This window comes from Corvus moneduloides, chromosome 9 (assembly GCF_009650955.1).
Source record: "Corvus moneduloides isolate bCorMon1 chromosome 9, bCorMon1.pri, whole genome shotgun sequence".
Classification (NCBI taxonomy): domain Eukaryota; kingdom Metazoa; phylum Chordata; class Aves; order Passeriformes; family Corvidae; genus Corvus; species Corvus moneduloides.
This window is the reverse complement of record NC_045484.1, coordinates 21,236,815-21,260,616: the sequence shown is the minus strand read 5'-3', so window position 1 is coordinate 21,260,616 and position 23,802 is coordinate 21,236,815. Positions and strand designations below refer to the sequence as shown.

Sequence of the window (23,802 nt, the reverse complement as noted above, 5' to 3'; positions counted from 1 at the left end):
CCCCGAAGCACCTTCTTTCACTCTAGTGAGGTAAACTTTCAACTCTACTTCTTGTCATAGAGGGCGCTTTGCACAGCCTAAATGGAACAGTACTTTGTTTTTCTTAATACAACTCCAATCAAAACAACTGGATCTCAGTACCAAAGCCTTAAAAATATTAACAGGGCTGAAATACAGCAGCACATGACTATTACAGCAACCACAGGAGCAGTGTCATAACAAAAAAACAAAACCCAAACAACTGCGGGAAGAAGGGGCACATATACCAACTGCTCTGCAGAGGACCCTGCTTCCAGAAAGAGAAAGGCTGTTTAGTAGGATAAAAAGAAGAATTATTACAAGATGAAAGATGGTGTTCTCATAGGGAATTTAGCATGGAATTAGTCAGCTAGACAGAGGACTATGTATAAATGAAAAATAGTTAAGTACAAGATTCTTAAAAACAGTCATGAAGGGAGAAACTGACAGGGAGGTTTGACTTAAATGGGAAGTTGGGGCATAACTGCAAAAAAAAAGGGATTAAAGAATTAAATATTGCAATTCCTTAAGGTAAGTAAAAGAGGAAAATTTGGAAACTATTGCTGGGTAGTAAGAAGCTGCTGAAGCAGAGGCACTGTCTGGCAAAATAGGGAGTACTGTGTGACTTTTTGGAGGATTAGAGTATCTAAGAATAGTCAGAGGTTATAAAATTAGATGTTGCAGTACTCAGTGAGGTAGTAGCTTTCAGACAAAAGGGAAATGGAGTAAGACGGGCTGAAATTTGACCAGTGACATTTGTGGTGAATGCGGAATAACTAAGAATGAGAAATTGAAAATATCAGGATTTAATGTCTTGGAACGTTAACATCTGAAGTTGGATCTTCTAGCCATTAAGTTGTGGGAGTCCCAACAGACCTAAGGTTTCAACCAATTAAATCTATTTTCCATGTTACATGTGCAGAAGCGAGGAAATTGCAGATTAATATTCTGATTTCTCACGTATTCTGTTTTTGATTTAATGAAAAAAAGTACAAAAAAAACCCTAACCAAAAAGGAAGGGCATCATTAATTTTGGCATCTAAAATCAAATGATAAATGATCAGCTGATTAGTGAGGTGCATTTTGTTCTTTTAACTTCTTCAGTGATGTGTGAATGTCATATTATATAACACTTAACATGAATAAACCTGGAAATGAAATAAGTTAGGATGCATCTTTGTGTTCCTCCCCTGACTGGTGGACAACTTGTCTCATTAATCTGTATAGTGATGTTAGTTTAAACAAACAGCATTATTTGTTGAGATTTATGGCTAGAAGACTCAGTGGTTCACTGAAAAAATCTTATGCTGCTTTATTTTCAGAGCACTGGGACGATTTTATGACTTTTATTGTCTGGAACATATCATAAACTCTCATAACTTGTAATGACTGGCAAACTACTACAGACCCAAATATTCTGACAGAGAATGTGTGCACAATGAAAGATGGTCAGCAACATGTGGCTGCAGGGCAGTCGGGTATTTTGTGCAGATTCCTTCTTGTGTTGGTAACTGCTGCTGCCTAACCAGCACTGGGGTAGAGATAAAAACTGGTAACTGCTACCTAAAAGTGAAGACCTTCGAGAGCAATAATGGAAAACACTAAAACAGATGAAACAGTAAGTGTAAGAGTAGCATTCCTGCATTCATTATACATGGTTTTTGAATATCACAGATGTTGAAGTATCTAGGATCTATTTTTAGAAATAACTGAGTATGATTCTGGTTCTAAATGAACTTCAGGAAAACTCATCTTTGCCTGGTACTTACAAAGGGTTGTGGGGCACATTATTTAATCTCGCTGGTGTCTCTGGCAGCTTCCCTGCTGGAAAGGAAAAAGCCCTCCTCGAACCTCTGGGACACTGTGATGAGTTCATTAAGGTTTGAATGGCCTTATTCTACTGCTTTAGACCAGATTGGTGTTAAAGATGATTGAAAATATATGGCCTCAGGGCTGTTAGTGTGTGGGAGAGATTCATATCCTACAGAAAAGTTGTGGGCAGAACCTGCTTCCTGCACCAGCAGCAAAAATGAAGATGAGAACTTGTTCATATCCAGGTCAAGGCTTGCACAGCTGGCACCTCAGGAAGTTTCCCTGTGGCTATGTAAACTATAGAGGTGCAATATTGGGTCCCACAGATGTCAGCAAGAACACTCATAAGCTGGGTTTGCTGACACCAGACATGGCTCAAGTGGAGCTGAGGGATCCTGAGCGTGCAAATTGAATAACTCATACACAAAGGCCCTGGGAAAGAATACAAAAAATTAAAAATTATATTTTTCTTACTGTTCCTGTTCAAATTTAATTGTGCTTCTGGCTTTGTTTTGCTGTCCTTTAAATTAATTAGAGATATCTTTATATGAAGGAGGAACAGAATTCCACCGTTTGCTTTGTTTGGTGCAGGTAGCTGGATATGCTGGCATAGAACAAAGTACCTGGACAGTAGATTATGTCTTTATTATGTTTTATACAAAAATTAAACTCCATTTGAATGTTTTGGAGTTTTGTATTACTTCTGCTTGTTTCTTGCATGCAAATGAGTAAAATGTGGATACAGGGAACCAGAGGTTTGAAATAATTTCTGACACATGACAGTCTCTCTGTATTTGATGGACTAAAGGATGGAAAACTGTGCTAGGTGCCCAATTGTGTCACATTTCTTCCATCAAAATGTTCTGGGTCAGCTCTGATAGAGTGGCTAGGAGTGGTTTCTTTTAAGTTTAAGAAAGCCACAAATAGGATATATTTGCATTTCCACATCTAGCACTTTTCGTTTTAATGTAGAATCATGTCCAAACGTGTTTTTATCTAAGCCTTATTAGACAGAGATTGATAATCTTCTGTATGAATTTTTTCATGGGGTTTTTCTTGTGCATATGCTGGTTCAATGATGCATTTTCATATGAAACACATAAAGCTTTTTTAAGCAAAAATAAAAGCACAGAAAATCCAAATCAGTTCAATTACACTTGCAGATTAAAATAAAGCTGTAATATATATCTATTGTATTGAAATGCTAACTCTATGAATTTTTGATCTTCTTTAAAAATGTGAAAGTATGATTTGATTAGATTAGCTCTGGAGTAATCTACACTGAATAAATCTTCCTTTCATGTGGTATGTCAGTGTTTGTAGTGGGTTTGTACACACGGCTTTCGCCATTATTTTCCAGGCAATAAAAGCAGCCATGCAGAAAAGCCACCCATAAATGTCAGAAAACAGAGATATTTTGTTGCATTCCAAGAGCTTTGAAGGTCAAGTTCAATTCAGTTAGCTCACCCAGCATGAGAGGAGCGTGATACGGTGATGGAATGTGTGTTTGGGTAGGATGTATATGTTACCGTCCCTGTACTATTCTATCAGGATAACAGATCAGTGGGAGATTAAACTTTACTGCTTGGAAGAATTTCTTTTGGAAACCTATCAATTTTTACGATTTTCTCTAGCTCCTATTGAGATGCTGTGCAGAAATAATGAATCCAGAGAATTTACAGCTTTTATCACAATGGAGATTGACTCCTGATTGTGGCTTTTGGGTGCCATTCAACTGCATGTATTCACAAAATAGGGCTCAGATAATGGATTTTATTGTAAATATGAAATTGTGTTTTGCTTCCTTCTGATGAAAAGTAGTTTGTATAAAAATGGTTTCCTAATTCCTAGAAGTGACAGATCAGCACAAAAGGCAAAGTTTTCCCACTCCTAGGAATCTGTTCTGCCATGTCCCACTGCAGCTCAGTGCTTTGTGGTTACCTTCCCATGCCATGCCCTGCTTTTTTACCTCTTTTTGTAAAGAGGAGACATGATCAATAAAGCTCATAATTAAGTTGAGGGCACTACCTTGATCAGTGCTTTTATTGAGTTTCAGTGCCCTGATTTAAGGAGCTCCCCAGTCGACAGAGGGATATGTCATCAACTGCTTGAGCAGTATGTGAGCAGTTGTGGTGTTTTGTAACTGCAATGCTGCATATTCTTTGCTATCTGGAGAGTCTCCCTTGTGGTGGCTTCTGATAACCTCTTGCTCATATCTAAGGATGAATAATGAACAGACTCCTTCCTGTAGAAGGAATACAATTGTATTAAATAGGCAAGAAATGCTGTTTAAGTTCCTGCTGGTTTGCAACATTTTCCTGGAATTGTATGAACAGAAGTGAGTAAAGCAGGGGCAGATCATGCCACTACCTGAAAGAAATCTCTCTGCCAAAAATGTACAGGTCATTTGCCCCTCTGTGTTGGTACAGACACTGCATTGCTCAGTGCAATTTAACATGTAGGCCTGCCTCCTATTTTTCATTGGGATCATAAAATAGTTGGATGTGCTGCTATGAGCATGCAGTGTTTAACACAGCTGATCTGCATCCTAGATGAAAAGCTCTGTTCTGTAGTGCTGTGATAATAATATGATCGTTAATGTTTCCACTAAAAGTGCCAGGCTGGGTTCTGCATGTCTTCATCCAAACACACCCCATAAGCCCCGACCCTATTCCATCAGTGTCCTATAGTGTATTGCTCTTATGCTGGAACATGGACTCCTTAGGCAGAATGGAGCCTAATGCAAATCCCACATCCTTCACGTGCCTGCATTTGCTCAAAGATTTGGTGCCCTGAAGGTTTTAAGTCCTCAGAGAGGATTCTGCCATGCTGGTATCCTGCTTTTTGGTTGGTGTTTTTTTTTTTTTGTTTTTTTTTGTTTTTGTTTTTTTTTTTTTTTTTGTTTCCCCAACCCCTTTTTCTAAGCTTCCAATAAAGAAAACACTATCCAGAAAAGAACAAGAATTAAGCTGGGAGAGTGTTTTTTCCCCTCACTAAAAGTAGCATGTGTCCAGCTATATGGCAGAAAATTTCAGATTCCCATTACAAAATAGCTGGTTTCAGCCAAGACTTCTCTGTAATTAGGTCGTGCTTTTTATCAGCTATAAATGGTTAAGCCTATTGGAATGTTACTCAACATGCCAGGAGCAGACAATGCTTGGAGGCATTGAATAATACATTTTGCTTTTCTGATGACGTATGTGGCAGTTATGTATGGATGAAGTGGGCTGGAACAGGTTTATCCGAAGTAAACAGGGAGATTTCCATGTCTGATGGAAAACAAACTGCCAAAACAATTTTGAGCCCAGGTTTCCCTGCTTTGTGTAAAAGGCTGTCCATAAAGGCTGCTCTTGCCTCCTCCCAACCCAGGACAACATTCCTACAGCTGTGCTGGAGTGTCTCTTGGTCAAATGTAAAAGGAAAAAAAAGAAGCAAAAGGAAAAAAAGAGAAGAGATTACAAAGGATCTCCTACAGCCTGGCTGAAGTGCATCATCTCTGCTTAAGAACAGCTTCTTTCTAATTCAGTTGCCCTCTTTTTTTTTTTTTTAAAGAAGACCAATGTGTAAAAACTTCTTTCTCTGCTCTCTGAACTTGGACCTTTGCCTGGTGAAGGAGGTGTCTAGCACTTGTATATTTTTATATTTCAGAGCAAAGCCAGCCTTTCATTCAGCCAGACCTTAAAGAGTCCTTATGGCTCCTCACACTAAACAGGGTTTTCATCCCTGTGTCTGGAAGAAGGCGTTCAACTCCACTGTGTTAGGGTGCCCTGGCTGGTGAGGGTGCAAGACTAAAATCAGTAGTGATTCCCTGCTTCTGTCTTTCTTTTCATGCTTAAGAGCAGCAGGTGCATTGCATAAACTGGCCAAGAGAGCATCCAGAGCAACTTTCCAAAAGTGCTGTCCTACCAAAGAATAGTGTGGGATGAAGCTGGTGTGAAGGGCCAGAGCAAGAGTCTTGCCAAGTAACAGCCTGGGCAAGATCTCTTTTGTCTTCCAGTGTTAAATGGCTTTTAGAAGGAAATAGAGGCATGGTGTCAATTTTTTGTTAATTTCAAGTCCAGTGTGGCATCTTTACAGAAGAAAATTCAGTGGAGAAAGTCTGGGCTTGTCCAGATGGTGGTAGGCAATTACATTTCATTTGTGTGAATTTCTGGTTATGCAGTTTTTGCTCTGTAGCATAAACTTTCCCCCGCAGGCAGAAGTGAGCTGCAGGCAAGTGAAGGTTTCCAGCAAAAGGCATTTTCTTCACAGATGTGCAGCCTGAGAATGTGGAGTTGTTACAACATTTTATTTACCTTTCATTTCTTCTGCCCCTGGGCTGCTGTCAAATGTTTAATTTTATTTTTCTGATTATTATTTTCTTTCTTATCTAGAATTTAGTACTTCCAGAGGTTACATCCCAGTGTAGTATTTACTAAACATACAGGTATGTGATTAACATCCATTCCTCCTGCTGCATACCAATCACACTAATGACTTTACTGCTGTGAGCGAAAATTGAATTTATTTCACTTTCACTTTAGAAGCCATCACATTACCTTTCCTGTGAGGTTTTTGAAACAAGAAATTGAGCATTTCTGGTATTTCATATAGAATAGCAAAGAAATGCAATAGACTTTTAATAACTACATCGTTTTTCAAGTATAAAGACCTGCTGACCAGAGGTCTGCTGGTATTTTATTGTCTTCTAAGAATCTTTCTGGATGCATTTGTGGGGCTTTTTGTTGTTGTTTTTCTACTGGTTTATGCATTTTTTAGTCTACTTCTGGTTGAAAGAATCAACTTTTTGAAAGGGATTTTCATGAAAATGTTGGTAGCAGTTGAGTGTCTTTCAGAATGCTTATGAAAATCCCTCAGTTGTAGATTCAGTCTTAGGATGTTGCTGATCATGGATCTTTATATATTTCTCGAGAGGAGAGAGAGAGGTCATCTAGGTGAGGTATATCTGGCAGGATAAGAGTTAATACTCGCATAAGCGTGTTTTTTTCTTTGAACTTTTTCTCAGCAGGTGAAAAACTGCTACAATCAGGTACTGCTTCAATAAGTAGTAACACCCAACTGCCAAGCTGAAAGACCACAAATTCTTGTACCAGCAGTTCTATTATAGGGAAGCGTATGTCAGCCTGTGTGTGTGTCTGAAAGCTTGCCAAGGTATTGATAAGAAGAGCTGGGCAATAATCCAGCACCAGAAAAAACCCCCAGATCACCATTTGAGAGCTGTACTGCAGAGGCTTTTCTTTTTTTCTCCTTTTAAATACTATTTTATCATGCAGAGACTATATTAGTTTATATAATATGCATCTACAGCTACTGATGAAGTTCACTGTCATTGTGAAGGACATCAGTGAATCAGTAACTGCAGTTTTAGATTAAATATTCTTAACAGATCTTATAGAATGAAAAATCAACAAGCTTATTTAAAGTGTGCTTTGCTGCCATGGGGATTTTATGGGGATAGATCTTTTAAATTACTGGACAGCTTTCAGCTGCAGTATAAAATCAAGTAGCAGATGAGCCAAAGGCATGCCTTGCTCAGAAGTTTAGGTTGCTTTGGTGGTACTGCAACCTTGTGGTGTGTGAGACTGGGGCTGTGCTAATGATGTGTTTGTGCCTGGTTGAGTAGGGGCTGCTTGCATAGGGAACCCTGGTCCAGGAGGAGACTGCTGCAGGAAGCACAGATTCAGCTTTGAGTAGACATGAAATGAATAGCAGGAACAGTCACTGTAGGGTATGGGGAGCTCAAAGTGCTGGAGAGCCTGAAGGGATAAGAGTATCTCCAGACAAATAAATTCTCCTTCTTATCAGGCTTTGAGTTTAGGGCAAGAGGGAATAGCGAGACAAAACAATTCCTGAAATCTGGCAATGCTTTCCAATTTGAAGGGCTCAGAATCATTGGGGCTTTTCAAATGTAGTGATTTCTTATGCATGATGGCATATGGACAGCCTTCAAAATACTTCAACAATTACTCCTTGAAACTTGGAAGTTCTTCACCTTACATAATTTCATATTATTACCTAAATAAGTGTGCTCTTTCTGATGGGAATGCTGTATGTAATAAAGTTGTGCAGTTACCTGAGACTAATAATAGGAGTTTACATATAGGAGGATTATCTCTTATATAAGGTTTTTAATACAGACTGCTGCTGCTACATCAATTATTTGGACTGTGCTGATTCCCATTTTGTTCATTGCTCAGGTCTTACCCCAGTAAGCCTGAACGCATTCTACAGAGTTTTGGCTCTAATGAGATATGTATGAACATGTGAGCTGCTACAAACCTAGACACACCACCCGTGCAATGTGAATCATCCTGAAAACTGGATTATGTAACAGGTTTTTAACAAATGACAACAACACAAGAGGTACAATGAGCTGTGTTTTGAGAGCCCTTGAGCTGCCTTAGCTATAGAAAAGGCCAGTGCTCCTGCAGAGAAGGCTGAAAGAAGTAATGTGTCTTCTATTCATGCCTTTTTAAACACCATACTCCTAAAACACTGTCCTGATTCAGGGTGCCTTCTTACAAGAAGCACTCTTCAGCGTAAAACTCACATGTTTCTTTCATTGTATCTCTTCTATCTATTTTTAGGTACTCTGCGTTCCTGGCCTTACTTCTTTATCACTGAACTTCATTTTTGCTCTTAATTATCAGCTTCCTGGCTGCTTACATTCCAGTTTAGCAAAGATGTCCTTTTCCAGAAAAAACAACAAAGAAGTTGCTTTAATCTTAATTTTACTGGTTTTTGAAGCAAAACCAGATCTTACTTGTGATATAACCCCTACCTGCTTTCTTCTTTCCTCCTGAGAGAGAAACACTGACAGCAATCTCCTGTGGAGTCTTTGAACATATTCAGGTTAACTTTCACTTCTGGAAGAGAAGAAAGTAAATCTTCAGCTACCGATTTTATGCAAATGATGTTTGACACATGACTGTTTCTAGAAGGATCTTTGCTATATAGTCTTACTCTCTCTTTGAAAACTTCTAGGACCCCTGCTTGATTATCTCTTCCACAGCCCTGTTAGAGGGAGTTTCAGGACAAAAGAAAGAGCTGGAAGGCATTTTTTTTCCAATACCAGTGAAATCAGTAAGGTATACTGAACTAGAGTGCTGAAAGAATTTCATTTAATGCTCTGTCGTAACAGAAAGTAGCACTTAAATGGGATGCTCTAGACTATAAAAGAGAAAATTAAATAAAACTATTTTTTACATATAGAGGTCTAAAAAATGAAACAAACTCAGTAAGTGTAGCCATTATTGTTTTCAATTGGTATTATACTTGAGTAAAAACTGAAACCCTGCATCAGTCCTATAATAAGAGTAGTACAATGTGCAGAGACATTAAAAAAGTGATTGAGTTACTCACTGTGCCTGTAAAGGTAGGTATTGTGAAAATAATACAATATTACTGCATATTGTGTCATCTAGAGACCCAAAGCCCTCACATAAGTCTTTACCTTTCATTTGTCCTTCCAAGCTCGGTGCTGCCATGTATCTATAAAAATAACAGAAAGAATGAGTACTGTAAAAAGTCAATTTATGAAAAAAGGTTTATTTGCAATTACTCTTTGGGGCATGGTTCCTACGGTACTTTACTGGAATCTTCCATAATATCATATTCAACTTTGTCTTTTAACAAATTCAGGCAGTTACTTTTAATAGATATGATAAGCCTGAAAAACAAAATAGTTCTAGAATGAAACTTTAGGAGTTAAGTAAAAATCTCCTTCTGGTGAGTTCTTTGTGATCTTAGGGAAGTTGCTTTCAGCCTCAGTTTATGCACCTGTGAAATGGGTTTTTACTGTTAAACTCACTACGATGGGGATTTATTCCTGCTTGTGAAGTGGTTTGATAGTCTCTGCTATATAATACATGCCAAGTGGCAGGGTGCTGTGCTCTGGCTAAAAAGTAGAATAAAGGTACTTAGTACAGATCTCAGTAAAATTTACAGCTTAAGAAATTATCTTCCTATGCTGGAAATATTTCCTTCGTCCCTCCCTCCTAGACAACTGTATACAACACAAAAAAATGTTTGTGTCTTATTATTCTGTCAGGCATTATTGAACTATAAAAAAACGATCTTGTCATCTCACACTTCTTAACAGATTATAAAAGAAAAATGACTAAAACTTGCTCAGACTGTCAAGTTCCTGCCGAATTGAAACTAATGAATCACCCTGGCACTGGTAAATAGCCAAAACTAGATTATATGAAGCGTATAAATAGTGCTAGGGACCATGTTGTCAAATACATATATTTATACCTCTGAAAGTAGTTATTGTTTAATTTCCATGAAGTTTTTAATTAAATTCTATCCAGCAGAGTAGTATGATACTCCTGTTTTTATTTCAATTCTTATTTTAACAACATAGATATAAACTGAAGCCTTAGAAATGTGATTCATGCCTACTACTTACTGATTTTGATATACTAGACAGAATGAGCTTGGTGCTGGAGAAATAACTGACAACACAAGTGGGATGATGCTGTTGTGGGGATTAAGTAAAAAGAATTAGAAGAACCTGTTTAGTTCCAGTGTGTGCTTTTGGCCCTGTAGGGTCTCAGGTATCACAGTTCATGTACTCTGATATCAAAGTTTCTCCTGTTTCTCCTCTTCTACCACTTTTTTTTTTCTTTTTTACACTGGGAATGAGCCTGTAGGTAGACTTCGTTTCATTAACAAAAGGTAAATTCCTTCACTCTTCTGCTGTAGGATCCTGTATTCATGAGAAGAGTAATTTTGTTCTTGCCACTGTCATCTAGGCTAGTCAGCTACTATAGTGAATGAAATAAAATGTAACAAAAGCTAATATACCATGCAAGCCATCCAGCTAAGAAACTCTTTAACATATGTCTTACTGTGTACTCCTCACTGAGTATGTGAAAAATGGGGAACATTTAAAAGGTGTTTATAACTTAATATACCTTTCTTATGTAAATGTTGTCAATATCAAAATGTCTACATTAAATTAGCTTAAAAAAATATAAAGAATGATTGAGATTTATATAGAGGATATGCCCACGTTAGAGAAACATTTCTTTTGTTAGGAGACTATTTGCATTCATGAGAACTGAAAATTAAGAAGGAATAAGATTTGTTTCTCTGCTGACTTACTAATTAGTGTTGGTTAGCTCTCCCAAATGGTAGGATGTGTGAGTATTTAAAATGTTGATGCAGACAAATTTTGAGACAAATTTCAATTTGATATTCATCCCTATATATAGCTTCAGACTGTCATATCCTAATGACATGTGGAATTTCTGGAGTCTCAAATGCTAAATTTGAAGTTTTATCAGAGGACCAATGACAAAATCCATTTATCTGCAGTAAAGAAGATTTTACAAGAAGCACTTAATGACAAATAGCACTGGGGTTTGGTTGTTTTGTTGTTGTCTTGTTTGTTTTTTTTAATGAGCAGGTAAAGAACATAGGGACTTACGGGAATCGAGTTACTTTTCGAAGCGCCCTGTAGAATACTCGTGGCCACTGAGCTGACTTCTTTACTTGTTGCTTTAAGAAGGCTAAACTCCTGGAAATATGTGCTTTGGTGTTTTTTAATATTTTTACAGTGAAATTTATAGAGGCACTGAAATGCCAATTTGCAGTAGTCTTTCCCACAGAGAATGCCTATTGTTGGATCTCATGCCTTCAACAAAAATTGCAGGGGAACTGAATACTTAATATGAACGTCCTTTGTACAAGTTGATAAGTAAACATTGCGTTTGCATATGGCTAGATTTTTTTTTTTCCCCAAAAACAATTTTAAAAGATTCCTTAATTCCTTTCTGTTGTAACAATTCCTTTCTCTCATTTGAATGTTCTCATTACTGCGGATTCTTTCTGGCTAAGCAACACACAGAGAAAAATCCTTCCTGTTTTCCTTTTCAAACAATATTTTCTTACATAAAAAAATAAAAGAAGGCCACAATTTTTCTTTTATCTGGTAGTACAGTGCATTTAAAGAAAAGAAATATAAAAATCAGGCAGCATCCTAGTGAAGGCCAAGAAATCTAGCTACGCAATCTGAATTCCTCTCAGGGCAAGGGCTGTTTAGAACTACTTCGTGTGAGAAGCACATAAAGCTGATAGAAATGTTTTCAACTTCAGAACAGATCTGCACAAAATAAAGGAAGTAAAAAGTGGTATTCAATAAACCAGGAGATAGGATATGTGGAAATCAGGTAGTAGCATCATATAGGGCAGCAATCTTGCTTCCTGCTGTGCATGTTTTGATTGAAACATGCTCATGTATTGGAATGAGACTCTAAATTCCCCTTTAAATATTTGCAGTATTTTAATTCTGATTTGCAATAAATAATATGACTAATCCATGCTCCCTCTCATTGCTTTATGATTATGACTTGCACTGCACATCTTGGCTGCTCTTAGCACTTACAAGTCTCTGATATATAGCTAAATGTTTCTGACTCCATCTGCTACAAAGAGAAGTGACACAGAAGTGCTCCCCAGCCATTTTATTGCAATTTAATGTAAATCTGTTATAATGCAGATGATGAAAAGTGCAGTGGCTTCCATGAATTCTGAAAGCTGCGATTGGGTTGTGGCTGCTGCACTGCCCTCTGAAGATTTGCTGGGTTTAATTTTACATTGCACAGCCATTAGCTGACTGAGGTTCCTCACTGAATCACACTGCCACAATACTTCTTCATCCTCCCCTTCCTTTTCTCCTCACGGTGACCTCATTCACCCAAGTTTTCCAGCCCAGTCTCTCATTGCTTTTATCTTGTAAATTGTAACCTCCCAATACATCAGAACACAGAGCCATGAAATTGACCCCTGCAATGGACTATTTTTTTAAACTCTTGTGTGGGGGAATATTGTAACATACCTTTGAATTTGCTGTGGGCTCGTTGTGATTCTCACTGTTGTGCAAAGAACAGATTCATCTTACCTGGTTTCAATGAGAGATTGCCTTTACCATTGTATCACGTGTGGTCTTATTGCCATTGTGCAAAATGAGTGGTGTGAAATGTGATCTGTGCTGGTTAGTTGGTGGTATTTGTAGATGGGAATTGGGGTGATCAGATCCTGTCATCCAGCATTAAGTGTTATTATACATTCATGTATAGGCCCTTAGGCAAATGACTTTTTTTCCCCTGTATTTTCTGTAAGTGTTACTGTTTAGAATGATAGAATTACATTCAGTAGAGTAATTAAACTGTGGCAAATTAAGTAAACCTAGAATGTAATTAAAGTACAGTAAAAACACCTGTAAATGATAATTGTTTCATTCCCTCAGGGAAAACATGAAAATACTCTTTCTGATAGAGTATCGTTACCTAGAATCTTTACACATCCCGACTAACATGTTTTGTCCTTAAGTAATTTGTCTGGAAGTAATTGACTGCAGTATTAAAGAAAACAGCTAAAAATAAGGAGAACATCCTATTTCTTACAAGTTTTTCACCTGCAGACTGGGGAGTTACCCAGGGAAAAAGTTGTGGTCTTTCTATGGTTATGTTCTCCTGTCCACCAACTGGATGGGGCAGAGGTGAAAGGGAAAGACTAATTAATTAGATACAGGCTTCAGATCTGGTACATATTTATAATGGAGGTCATCTTGTCCAAGATAATAATGCCTTACTTTGTAAATTCATGAACCTGGAATAAGGCAGAATGTGGTGCTGACTTCACCAACAATTTATTCTACAGTATTTAAAGCTAGAGCATGAATTCTGTTGCCTGGAATGATCTGCAGTGATGGTAATCTTCCCAGTAAAATTTGTGTGGTGTCACTGCAGATGACATTTTCCTTTTGTGTATTGTCATGTCTAGAGAACTGATGATTTTGAGTGGAGACTTTGGTGTGGATGTTTATTTAAAATCTTCATTCCAAATGCAAATTAAATTTAAAGTTGATAGATGTTTTTTGAAACTTTAAAAAAAAAGGCTGTTTTTTTGTGAGAAAAACTGACTCATTTGCAACCAGTTCTAAAAGAAACTCTGCAAATCTCTGAAATGCAAATTTATTGAAATAAAACAATCCAGTCACCTGCCTCCTTGTGCTCCTGCAGCAAGGTGACTACCAGAGGAATAATTTCACATAAAGCTTTCTCAAGTGTTTTTCCTTCATCCTACAATTGAAGATATGTATTTTAAAATTAAAATTGACTCTAGACTTTAATAATTTATTTCCTTTCTTCTTTTCATTACAGAGAAAGTCCGTTGTTGCTGTGAGTTTCATTGCAGCATTCCTCTGTCTGATCATCGTTCGTCTCACAAATGAAGTAACTTTCCCTTTGATCCTAAACTGCTTTGGACAAACCAGTGTCAAGTGGATCCCATTTTCTAATGGCCAAAGGCAGCCTCTGAGAACTCATTATGGATATATAAATGTAAAAACACAAGAGGTAAGATCTGGTTTTAACAGCCCGGCAAAATGGACCAGTAGGTTTCTTTTTCTCCAATTCCATCTAGTACTTTTTAAAACCTGCCCAGTGTGAAAACTGAGCAAGAGTGTTTCTGAGCAAAGTGGCTATTTTAGAATCTGCTACCACTTAAATGACTTTTGAAATTTTAAAAATTTCTGTCATGTATGCAGTGGAGAGAGCAGTGAACTGGCCTCAAAATCACCCTTGATTGAGTGAAAACTTGTTTATACAAACAAGAAAATCTTTCAGATTAATTTCAATCCTTCAGTCCCTCTAATGCAAATGGAAATTTTCTCATGTTTGTTGTAATAAGGTCCTAAAAATGTCTAATTTTGCCTAGGCTTCCCAAAGAAGTAGTAGCTTATTTGTGTCTATATGGGCATGAAAGAAGAAAAGGGAGTGATTTGTTAAATGAGCATATGTGAGTCTAGAAAATGTGTAAAGCTGGAGGTTTACTGGATTTTTCTGGATGTATTGTGTTAATACTTCATAGCTATTTCAAAGCCAGGTATGTATTTCCGTTCTGTACTTTAAAACTCATTGATGTGTGTGGGGTGTGCCCAGCCCCTGCCCTGGAGGGAGGCCTGCTGAGATAAGGAGGTTGCATTACCTCCCAGTAAGATCCCCTTGGAAAAGGCAGCACTTCCTGGTGAGGGTGAGAGAAAAAACGGAACCATGAGCCTCTGGGAGACCCTAGGTAGATTCTTTGTAACCCATTGGCTTCTACCCTCTCACACCCACCCTCGTATCCCTATGAGAGCTACCCTGTTCTCCCTTAGAGATCGGAGAGCTCGTCCCTAGCCTACACTTCGTGGGGCGCAGGACAAATAAAGCTGCCCCATGCGGAACCGCCAAAGGAGCCTCTCGTCTCTCTCCCCCTGGTCTGGCCTGGGGTTGCCTCACAGAGCAAGAGCTGAAATCACTCTCAGTGAATCACTAAAGAGCTGGCAGCCTGCTGAGACAGGCACCCCTCTGCGGAGGCACCCCGGCGGCTGAGGGAACACCGCAGACCTCGGGGGGACTGTCCCTTGCAGGACGCTCTCTCTGGGTCGGTCACGGCTTCCCGGGTCTGAGCCACAGACCCCAACCCGGCCACGATAGATGTGTATCTGCTTTGCAGAATACTTGCTCTGTGATAAAAATACTTGTCTGACAAAATTAAGTTTTACAGGGACTCCTGCTTTAAAGTGTCTTAGTTGTCAAAATTTCTAGAGCCACTGTTGGGTTTTGGTGGTGCATTTTCTTCAGACTTTTCCTCTCTCTTTGTAGTATTTGTAAAGTGGAAACTTTCAAAATAAGGTAACATAAAAAATGAACTCTTTCTGTAGTTTGTGATCAGTTATAGCACTGTCAGTCATGAGAAATACTATCAGACTTCCACTAACTGCTAGTTATTTTTTTCTACAAAATTGCAATTATTAATGAGTGAAATTCATTTACATAACAGCTTTTATAGAGACTGAAAATACTTTACCACTTCATTGTATTTAGTCCTGGAAGTGTATTGGACTAGCTAGTTATTATCCTACCTTTAGTGGGTTAAATACAAAAAGCAGAATGAGAGGCAGTTTTTAGGAGGCAGCTTCTTTTAAACTTATGTAGCTTTTAATCACTGTCCCTGTAAGATGCAGCACTATTTTGGAAGCCAAAGTACATTATCGATAAAGCAGAAAAAGGACAAGCACCTGAGAAGAAAACTGTTCAGATGTGAATCGTAGTCCCAGTGAAAGGAATGGGAGGTGCTGTTGAGCACAAAAGGGTTAAGGCTTCATCTAGCATCTTCATCCCTCTAGATATGAGAGGGCAGCATGTTCTGCATGTCCCTGGGTTGTTGGCACAGTGGCAGGCATGGAATCTGAATGAGGTAGAGCTGCCACGGTCACTTGATCACTATCAGTCTGAACTGATAACTGGAGAGGAGGGGAGCTTGCTGATACATTTTTATTCACCATTGCCTTCATCAGAGGTTAGAAGTAGTTTATGAGGGCCTTAATTCATTCTTAAATTTGATAACACGCTTGGAAGTTCTAACAGTAAATGGAAAGGAGTGTCCTGAAAGTTGGTGACTGGTATCGAGTAGTAAGACATTTGTCTCAATTTAGCTTAGGTCATGAAGGACTCCTTAAACTTAGTAATTTTAGTTGTTTTCCCTGTCGTATTTTCAGATTACATTAATATTTGCTAATTAAAATGATAATGAAGAACCTGAACATGGCTTGCTTATTGTAAATGGACTAACGACTTAATTGTTCCCTGTGCGAGGGAACTTTTGTTGTGCTGCTCATGTGAAAAGCTTTTACCCAGTTCCTAACTCACACTCATAGCTTTCTCAGACTATGATTTTTAGAACACAGATTGCCTTGTCAGATAAGCATTTTTATACTACTTTTATTAAAATAGCCAGAAAATCTCAATTATTCATAGAGATTAAAAGCACTGATCACTCATTGCTTTGTTGTGTCAAATACATCAAATTTCTGCTCATTTCATAAAATTAAGATTATATTTTCTAGGTTTTTGTGCTGCTGTGGTATGTAAGATAAGCAGAAAAGTCCACTCTGTGAGACAAGCTAATGCCCCAAACAGATGTGGCCAAGTTTTTTGCAAAATAGAATGCATGGTGTCTCGTCAATGGGCAAGGACCAAATGGTGTGGGGAAACAATACCGCTGTGAATTACCAGGAAATAAAGTGAGGGAAGGGAGGATAGGAGAGAAGGCTTTTAAAGATGTGAGTTTTGGCTTTTTCTCTTCTCTTTTATTGAGGGAATCTTTTTACACCTGCTGGATGTGCTCATATCCTCCTAGAGTGTCCTTTGAATCCTGTCACCCCACCGTTGTCTCCTGCTGTCTGATAGCACTCCATCCTGTTCCTTAGCCACTTCCAAAATCCTTCTTCTTTTCTTCACATTCGTTCTGCTCTCCTTTACCTGTTCTCTCAGGGTGCACTCTAAAGTCTGGCAGCATACAGCATGCCAGGGCTCTCTGATCCCAACTTCTCAGCGTTCTTAAATACTTGAATATACAAGGTCAGCGAACCAGAGGAGCTAGGGTCATTTGCCACCAACCCAGTCAGTCATCTGAAGTGACAGGGAAGCTAGAAAATCTAGAATGAACTACTACTCTGCCTTTCCTGTCTCTATTGCATGCTTACTTTCTGAAGAAAAAGGAAAACCAAAACAAACCAAAAAAGGCCCAAACCCCAAAATTTTAATCCATAGCAATAAAATACTAAGTTAGAAGGAGCTGATTTGTTTTGGGGTAAGGCTTAGTGGGATGAGACTTGAAAAATCTTATGAGATGATGGAAAATCAATTACTTGGTTAAAGTGGTAGTGATCAATCATTTGTATTAAAAAAGATCAGGAAATATGATGATATGAACATTAGTGTTTATCTCAAAAAACAATGATGTGGCTGTTATTAGGTAGGATCAGAATAATGCTGTAAAGACATGTTTCAAGGGTGTTGTGTATTTGACTTGACAGTGTAATATTGTGGAATTTTTATTATTAAAAAGTCTGAAAAAAATTTAAGATTACTAAACCTAGATTGTATGTGAGTATTTAATATAAAATGCAAAGAGAGACATAACTTAATCTGCAATTAAGGCTGTACATAACACAGGGTTGTTGCTATGGTTTCCTTGATTTGTAGCCATAGCAACAGCTTTGGAAAAACTGTCTTTATGTACAGTAAATATATTAGATTTGAAATACAAATAGATGTGAAGTGTTGTATATACCGGGCCATTATGTCTAGACACATTTTAGTTTCACTTTTGAGATATTTCTGAAATAGAGGATTCTTCACCTAGAAAATTTGCATCCAGAGCCCACCCTCACTCTCCTCAGTAGAAAAGGATCTTGTAGTAGCCCTCCATGATGTGATCTCTTTCCCCTTTTCAATATCCACATCCGAGGTCACTCCTTGAGATTTGTGGGAAATTATGCCTGTGTGTTTTGCAGTATTGCTGTCTTGCTCAATACATGAATTTTGACCTTTCAGTGAGAAGGAGGTGTATGAGCAAGATGACCTTTCCGTCCCTTATTTCCTCCACTTTGTGCCTATGGATTTTTGGTGAGAAGTCCCATGAAATCTGTCTTTAGGAAATGTCATGCCTATCATGTGTTAGTTATTTTTATCCTATTCCTGGTGATTTTTTTTCATAAAAAATATTAATTTGCTACAACTCCACAGTAGTTACCTAATTGAAACCTACTGTCATTGGAATGAACTTCACCCCCTACCCACGTCAAGCTGATGTAATGACTCTTTCTGTATATCAAAAATGGGGAAGCAGATAAAAAGAAGCAGGTAGAGAAAATATAACCTTCCTCCTTCTTTCATACCATTCCTACTCTACAAAGAATTCTAGCAAAATTAATGAACATCATGTATTTAAATTGCAGCATTATGATATCAATTTAAAATCCATTAGCAGTCTGAAACTTTATGCTAGGCAAGTCTAATAGTGTTCTTGGATATTTGATTGTGCTTCATGAAAGGTGAATATTGAATAGATTTTTACTCTACCGTCAGTATTAAAATAATACAGCATTTTCCTTCATACGTAAAATCTGAAATATAGCTGCAATAACACTTGAAGCGTAATTATAAAAGTATATTCAAGTACTGAACAAAGATTAAAACCGTTCTTGGAAAAGGCTAAGTTCTGAGATGACCTAAAATCCCTACATTAAACTGCAACTGTGAGATCTAATGGCTTCCTCTAAAATGAATTCTGAGGGAGCAAAGAGCCTTTGTGTCATGAGCATTGAAGAATCTTGCCTTACAGTGATGAGCGCTAGATAAAAGGAATGTGCATTGTAGCACTTAAGACTTTTAAAAAATCCTGTCATAACTGAAAAATTCATCAATACTGTATTGATACTGAAGAAATACATTTGGCTCATATTATCCCATACCATTTTGTCCCTAACCTGAACAGACCTGCGTACAAGCGTTAATTGCTCACCACTTGTGGCACACACAGCTACGAACACTTGTGACTGGACGGCCTAAATCTGGTTCCTTTTTTTTCCATTTTCCCAGAATTTCTGTAGTAGAACTTGACTGGAATGAGTGGAGGTTTCCACAAATAAAATACCACAGATATGAATATAAACAGGAGAAGTTTGCAGACCTTATACATATCTGTGTTGTCCTTTTTATTATTTTTTTTTAAACAGAATAAAGTAAGTACATTTAAAAATTACCTGAAATGTAGAGGTAAAGTAACATAACATGCAGAAATATGGGCTGTGATGTGCTCTGTGACTGTAAGATAAGGCACATAGAATTTCAAAAATGGCAATAAGATAGTTGTCAACATGTTAGAAGCAATCATACGGTGGACCCGCACCAACCATGAGAGACCACCTGCTTAAAAAACTTGAAAAACTAAATTAAAAAATACATGAGGAATGCAAAGAATGTGGTGAATGTTTTAATATTAGTTCTTCTCCAGATATGGGAAGTGAGAAAAATTTTTCAAAAAGACTGACATTTTTGTAAGAAATATTAAAAATATGTAAAGCTAGCAACCGACCTGGGAAGGTTTGTTTTGCTTTTGTTAGTAATGGATGAAAATGACACTATGAAGAGAAACTTGGAGAATAGCTCTGGGTTTCATGTCAGAAGAGAAGGTTACCAGACTGTGAACTGGAATGGTGTGTTCAGCTGACTCTAGAGATGCTTGTTTCATACTCTTCTTGGAAAAAACTGGGTCCTAGAGAGGCTAAAAAGCTACATTAGCCAAAATTCACTGTGAAAGAAAGCTGCTTTAGTATTTAATTTCTGAACATTGATGACTTCTATCCTGTCTCTTCCTTTAGGATCTTGTTCTATGTTACAACTTAAGAATTCACAGGATATTTTGTTAAGAAAAGGTCATTTGTTTCATAGTAATTTATCATTTATATCCCTTCTTAGACACAGTTTTTTATCAGTTGCACAGTTAACTTATTATTTCATCCTCAGAAATCATGTAATAATAATAATAATAATAATGGAAGTACAACATGCAGTATCTTCTGGATATTTTTTTGCTTCTGTTCTATAAATGGTCAGGAGCAACTTTCTTTGGAAGTATTGCAGAAGGGTTGGTTACATAACATTTTAAATGACAATCACATTGCACGTTACACTTCTGAGAGACATTCATATGGTGGGTTGATGGTTCCTGTCCTCCTGCCTCTCTTGTGTTTTCTGGCTGTACCAGAGCTCCTGTTCCTGGCTCTGGGAGCCATAGGCACACGCTCGGAAATAAAATTCCTGCCAAAGACTTTTAACCACTGAATGAGCAACTCCAGGAGCACATCTTATAGAAACAGACCTCACTAAACCAATTATCACCAGGATCCTCACTGCCCTCTTCCTCTCTCCAACCCCCATTTGGCCTGGAAGAAGAGAGAATTATCAGAATAAGCTGCAAGGTCCACTTGAAACCACTCAGGCTGTTATGAACCTACAGGAGAGAAGGGAACACAGATAATGTGTGTCCTCAGTGGAGTAAATCCTGCCAGCTCAGCCATTTTCCTTCTGTATATATGGAATTAGCTTAGGTTTTTAAAGGTGCCACAACTCTGATGGTGTCTCATGAGGAAAAAGTCAAGTGCCAGGATAAATATATCAAGTATTCTATACAGAGGAATTAAATCTGCTCCACACAGATCCTCAGTGTGATGAGTCAAGCAGTGCTGCCTATGTGGCGGCTCTGCTTTAGAAAAAAGAGACTAAGGGACTTGAGAAGAGATTACTATCAGCCAGTGAGCTGTGCCATCAGAAGTCAATCCGTAAAGAATCTGGGCTGGTAGAAATAAATGTCTACGATGCAGTCATGGGCTGGATTGATCTGTTGAATGGAGCTTATAAGTTATATCGCAGAAGGTTACTGCTATCAAAGATTTGCCATGCACCTTGGTTTTATATATAATTTTCAGAGATTTCTCCCACCTTCTTGAGGATTTTTTTTTACTGCTACTGAAGGGTAGGGCTATAGCAGCTAATGTTAGTCTCCCTATTGAGAAGGTGCCAGTTGTGTTCTCCATGTGAAAAGTGTGAACAATGTCTCCCCAAATGAGAGATGCAACACCTTGAAAATTGACTGGAGACCATTTGGAAAACAGAGGAAGAGCTGACTTTTGCAGTTAGCGAGCTTGATAGGCGAATTTCTGTCAGCAAAGTTTTATTTTCATTTGAATGGCAGGTAGACCAGAAAAGTGAATGGAGTAGTCTTTTGGACTGGTAAAGAAAAGAGCAGAGAGGTTTGGTGCAATGTCTTCTTGAGTGAGACCAAACCTCTGGGGAAAATAGGAAACATGTAATGAGCAGATGAGAGTGAGGCTTGTCAAGGGAAGGAGGAACTTACTGATCTTACTCTGGATGAGAACTTACTTCTGTTACCCTTACATGATTTCTTCTTTTGTCAGTAATAGTTGTCAAATGAAGTATGGGCTGCTTTGCATTAGTGGCAGGCAAGGTGTCTCCTTGGTGTTCCAGTTCATCAGCTGGGAGAGCAGTGCCCTATCATTTTCTCCCTGAATATCCTCCCACTACTGCTTTTTAAAAATGAAGACGCCCTCATCAAAAGAAACCCAGTGTCACCCTGCTAAGTTTATACCTGGAGTCCATTTCTCACAGAGATTCAAAGGATTGTATCCTTTGCAGCAAATTGTCACTAGTTTTGGATGTGGTGATGGCAGCTGAGGTGCACTCTGTACTGGTGTATAAAATGCACCACGGAGTAAAAAGAGTCATTAAAAATGGAATTTTGCTGGTACAGTCGTTCCTACACAAGGGCTTTCTGCTAGCTATGGCAATCAGTGAGTTTAGCTCTTTGAGCTCTTGCCCAGCACAGCTATCTGGCAGAGATGCACAGCACAGAGCTGACCCAAGGCTATTAATACTCGCCTGCAGGGAGCCGCGTGCCAGCCACGCACACACAGGCACACAGACGTGCGTGGGTGCCCATGTAAACAAAGCAGCTAGAGCTCGCTCAAGAGACAGACTCGTAGCACTGACAGTCATGCCAATTACTAGTTAGCTTTAAAGCCACAGCCATCTTCCTTGAAAGCCTTTGCTTTCCAAGTTTGCTCCCATGGCCATCTGTCACAGCCTGTGTTTGGCAGCTTCAGGTTCTGCTGTGCGGCTCTGCGGATTGAGCACAGAGTTTTGTCTTTTTTATTGTTCTCTGAGTGGGTGGAAAGCTTCTATCACATGAGCCTTTTCTCTTAGGCTTTTTGTTAAAATGTGAACCTTAAATGCATATTTGAGCTGTTAATTTTTGCTATCTGCTCTCAGACCAGGATGGAACAGGTGGACTGGTGTAAGTGCTGCATAGAGGAGAAATGAGCTCAAAGACCCTCTTAGAGCAGATGCAAATTGTACCAGCAATAATTGCTTTTCTTGGGATAGTTTCTCTTGTCTGGCTGAATGCATTAGCCCATACCACCAAATATGTGTTATTTGGTCTGTAAGAGACCTGTATGAATCAGAAACCTCATGCCCATTACTGGCATTACTATGCTGGCAGCGTGTGCATCTTAGCTCTACTTAATAGATTTATAGTATCTGTTACAGGGAGCTACGTTTTCTGTGGGAGTAGCTGTAAATTTTGTGTACTCATCACACATCATTTTTTAACTACCACTAAACCAGTTGTATTGCCACCGATATTGGAAAGTTCATGGTAAATGGTGTCCATGCAGCTGCACCCTAAAATGAAAACCAATTCCATCTGGGTCAGGGTGGGAGTGAGAAAAATGAAACTCTGTGTTACTTGCAATATTTCTTTCTTCCATCTTTATTTTTCTTTCTATCTAGTTGATGTATTTTCCATATTGAGCTAGTCAGAGATTACAGTAATCTCGTTTCCTGTCACTTAGAAAAGCAGTTGGCGCATTAGATGAATAAATACAGCGTTAAATAAAAATCCCAAAATGAGAGCAGAGAAATTACTGGAGTGATTTTCGGATTGTCCTCTTAATAACAACAATTCATCCTCCATTTTTAATCCCAACCCCAGGGATGCACATTACTGCCTTTACCCTTTCATACCAGTCCTCTTTTCTGTGACTAATAGCATCATTTTTCGAAGTACCGCTTCTTGAATGTGTTTTTAAGAGTTTCCTGTAGTTAGGACCCAGAGTTTTGGATTTGAAATTGATGAAAATGCTACCAGTATTAGATCAATATTTCTTCAGGGGATGGAACCTGCTTTGCTCCAGTTAGAGACTGAAAAGAATGCTCAAGGGTCTCATATTAGTATTACACCAGCCAAAGTGCGAGTTGGTTCAGGTTAATTTCCCTGGTTCTAGTTCAGTGATGCTACCACCCTCCCTCCTTTCTACCTCTTTCAGTGCTGGTGCCTAGGATTCATGTTTGTAAAGAGAAAATACAATTTCTGGAGTGCATCAAGTTGAAAAAGTATATTTCTAAGCTTTTACTCAGATGCCTTCAGACTCCTATGAAATGCCTGACTGCGTGCACAGGACCTACTCCAAAGTAGTTCCAGGGCAGTACACTGAAAACTTAGATCAGCACAGGCAAATATCCTAAAACAGAACTGAAATACCAAGGTGAA

General features: G+C 38.4%; 1 protein-coding gene across 3 annotated transcripts in view; it reads left to right on the top strand.

The window, feature by feature from the left end:
• The window catches only part of ST6GALNAC3 (ST6 N-acetylgalactosaminide alpha-2,6-sialyltransferase 3), a 214,874-nt gene that overhangs the window by 88,287 nt on the left and 102,785 nt on the right, over window positions 1-23,802 (top strand). For all 3 annotated transcript variants that reach the window (XM_032118359.1, XM_032118360.1, XM_032118361.1), the window contains exon 2: window positions 14,004-14,198. In XM_032118359.1, the coding sequence (XP_031974250.1) occupies window positions 14,004-14,198 (195 nt within the window). The remainder of the gene's footprint in view (window positions 1-14,003; window positions 14,199-23,802) is intronic.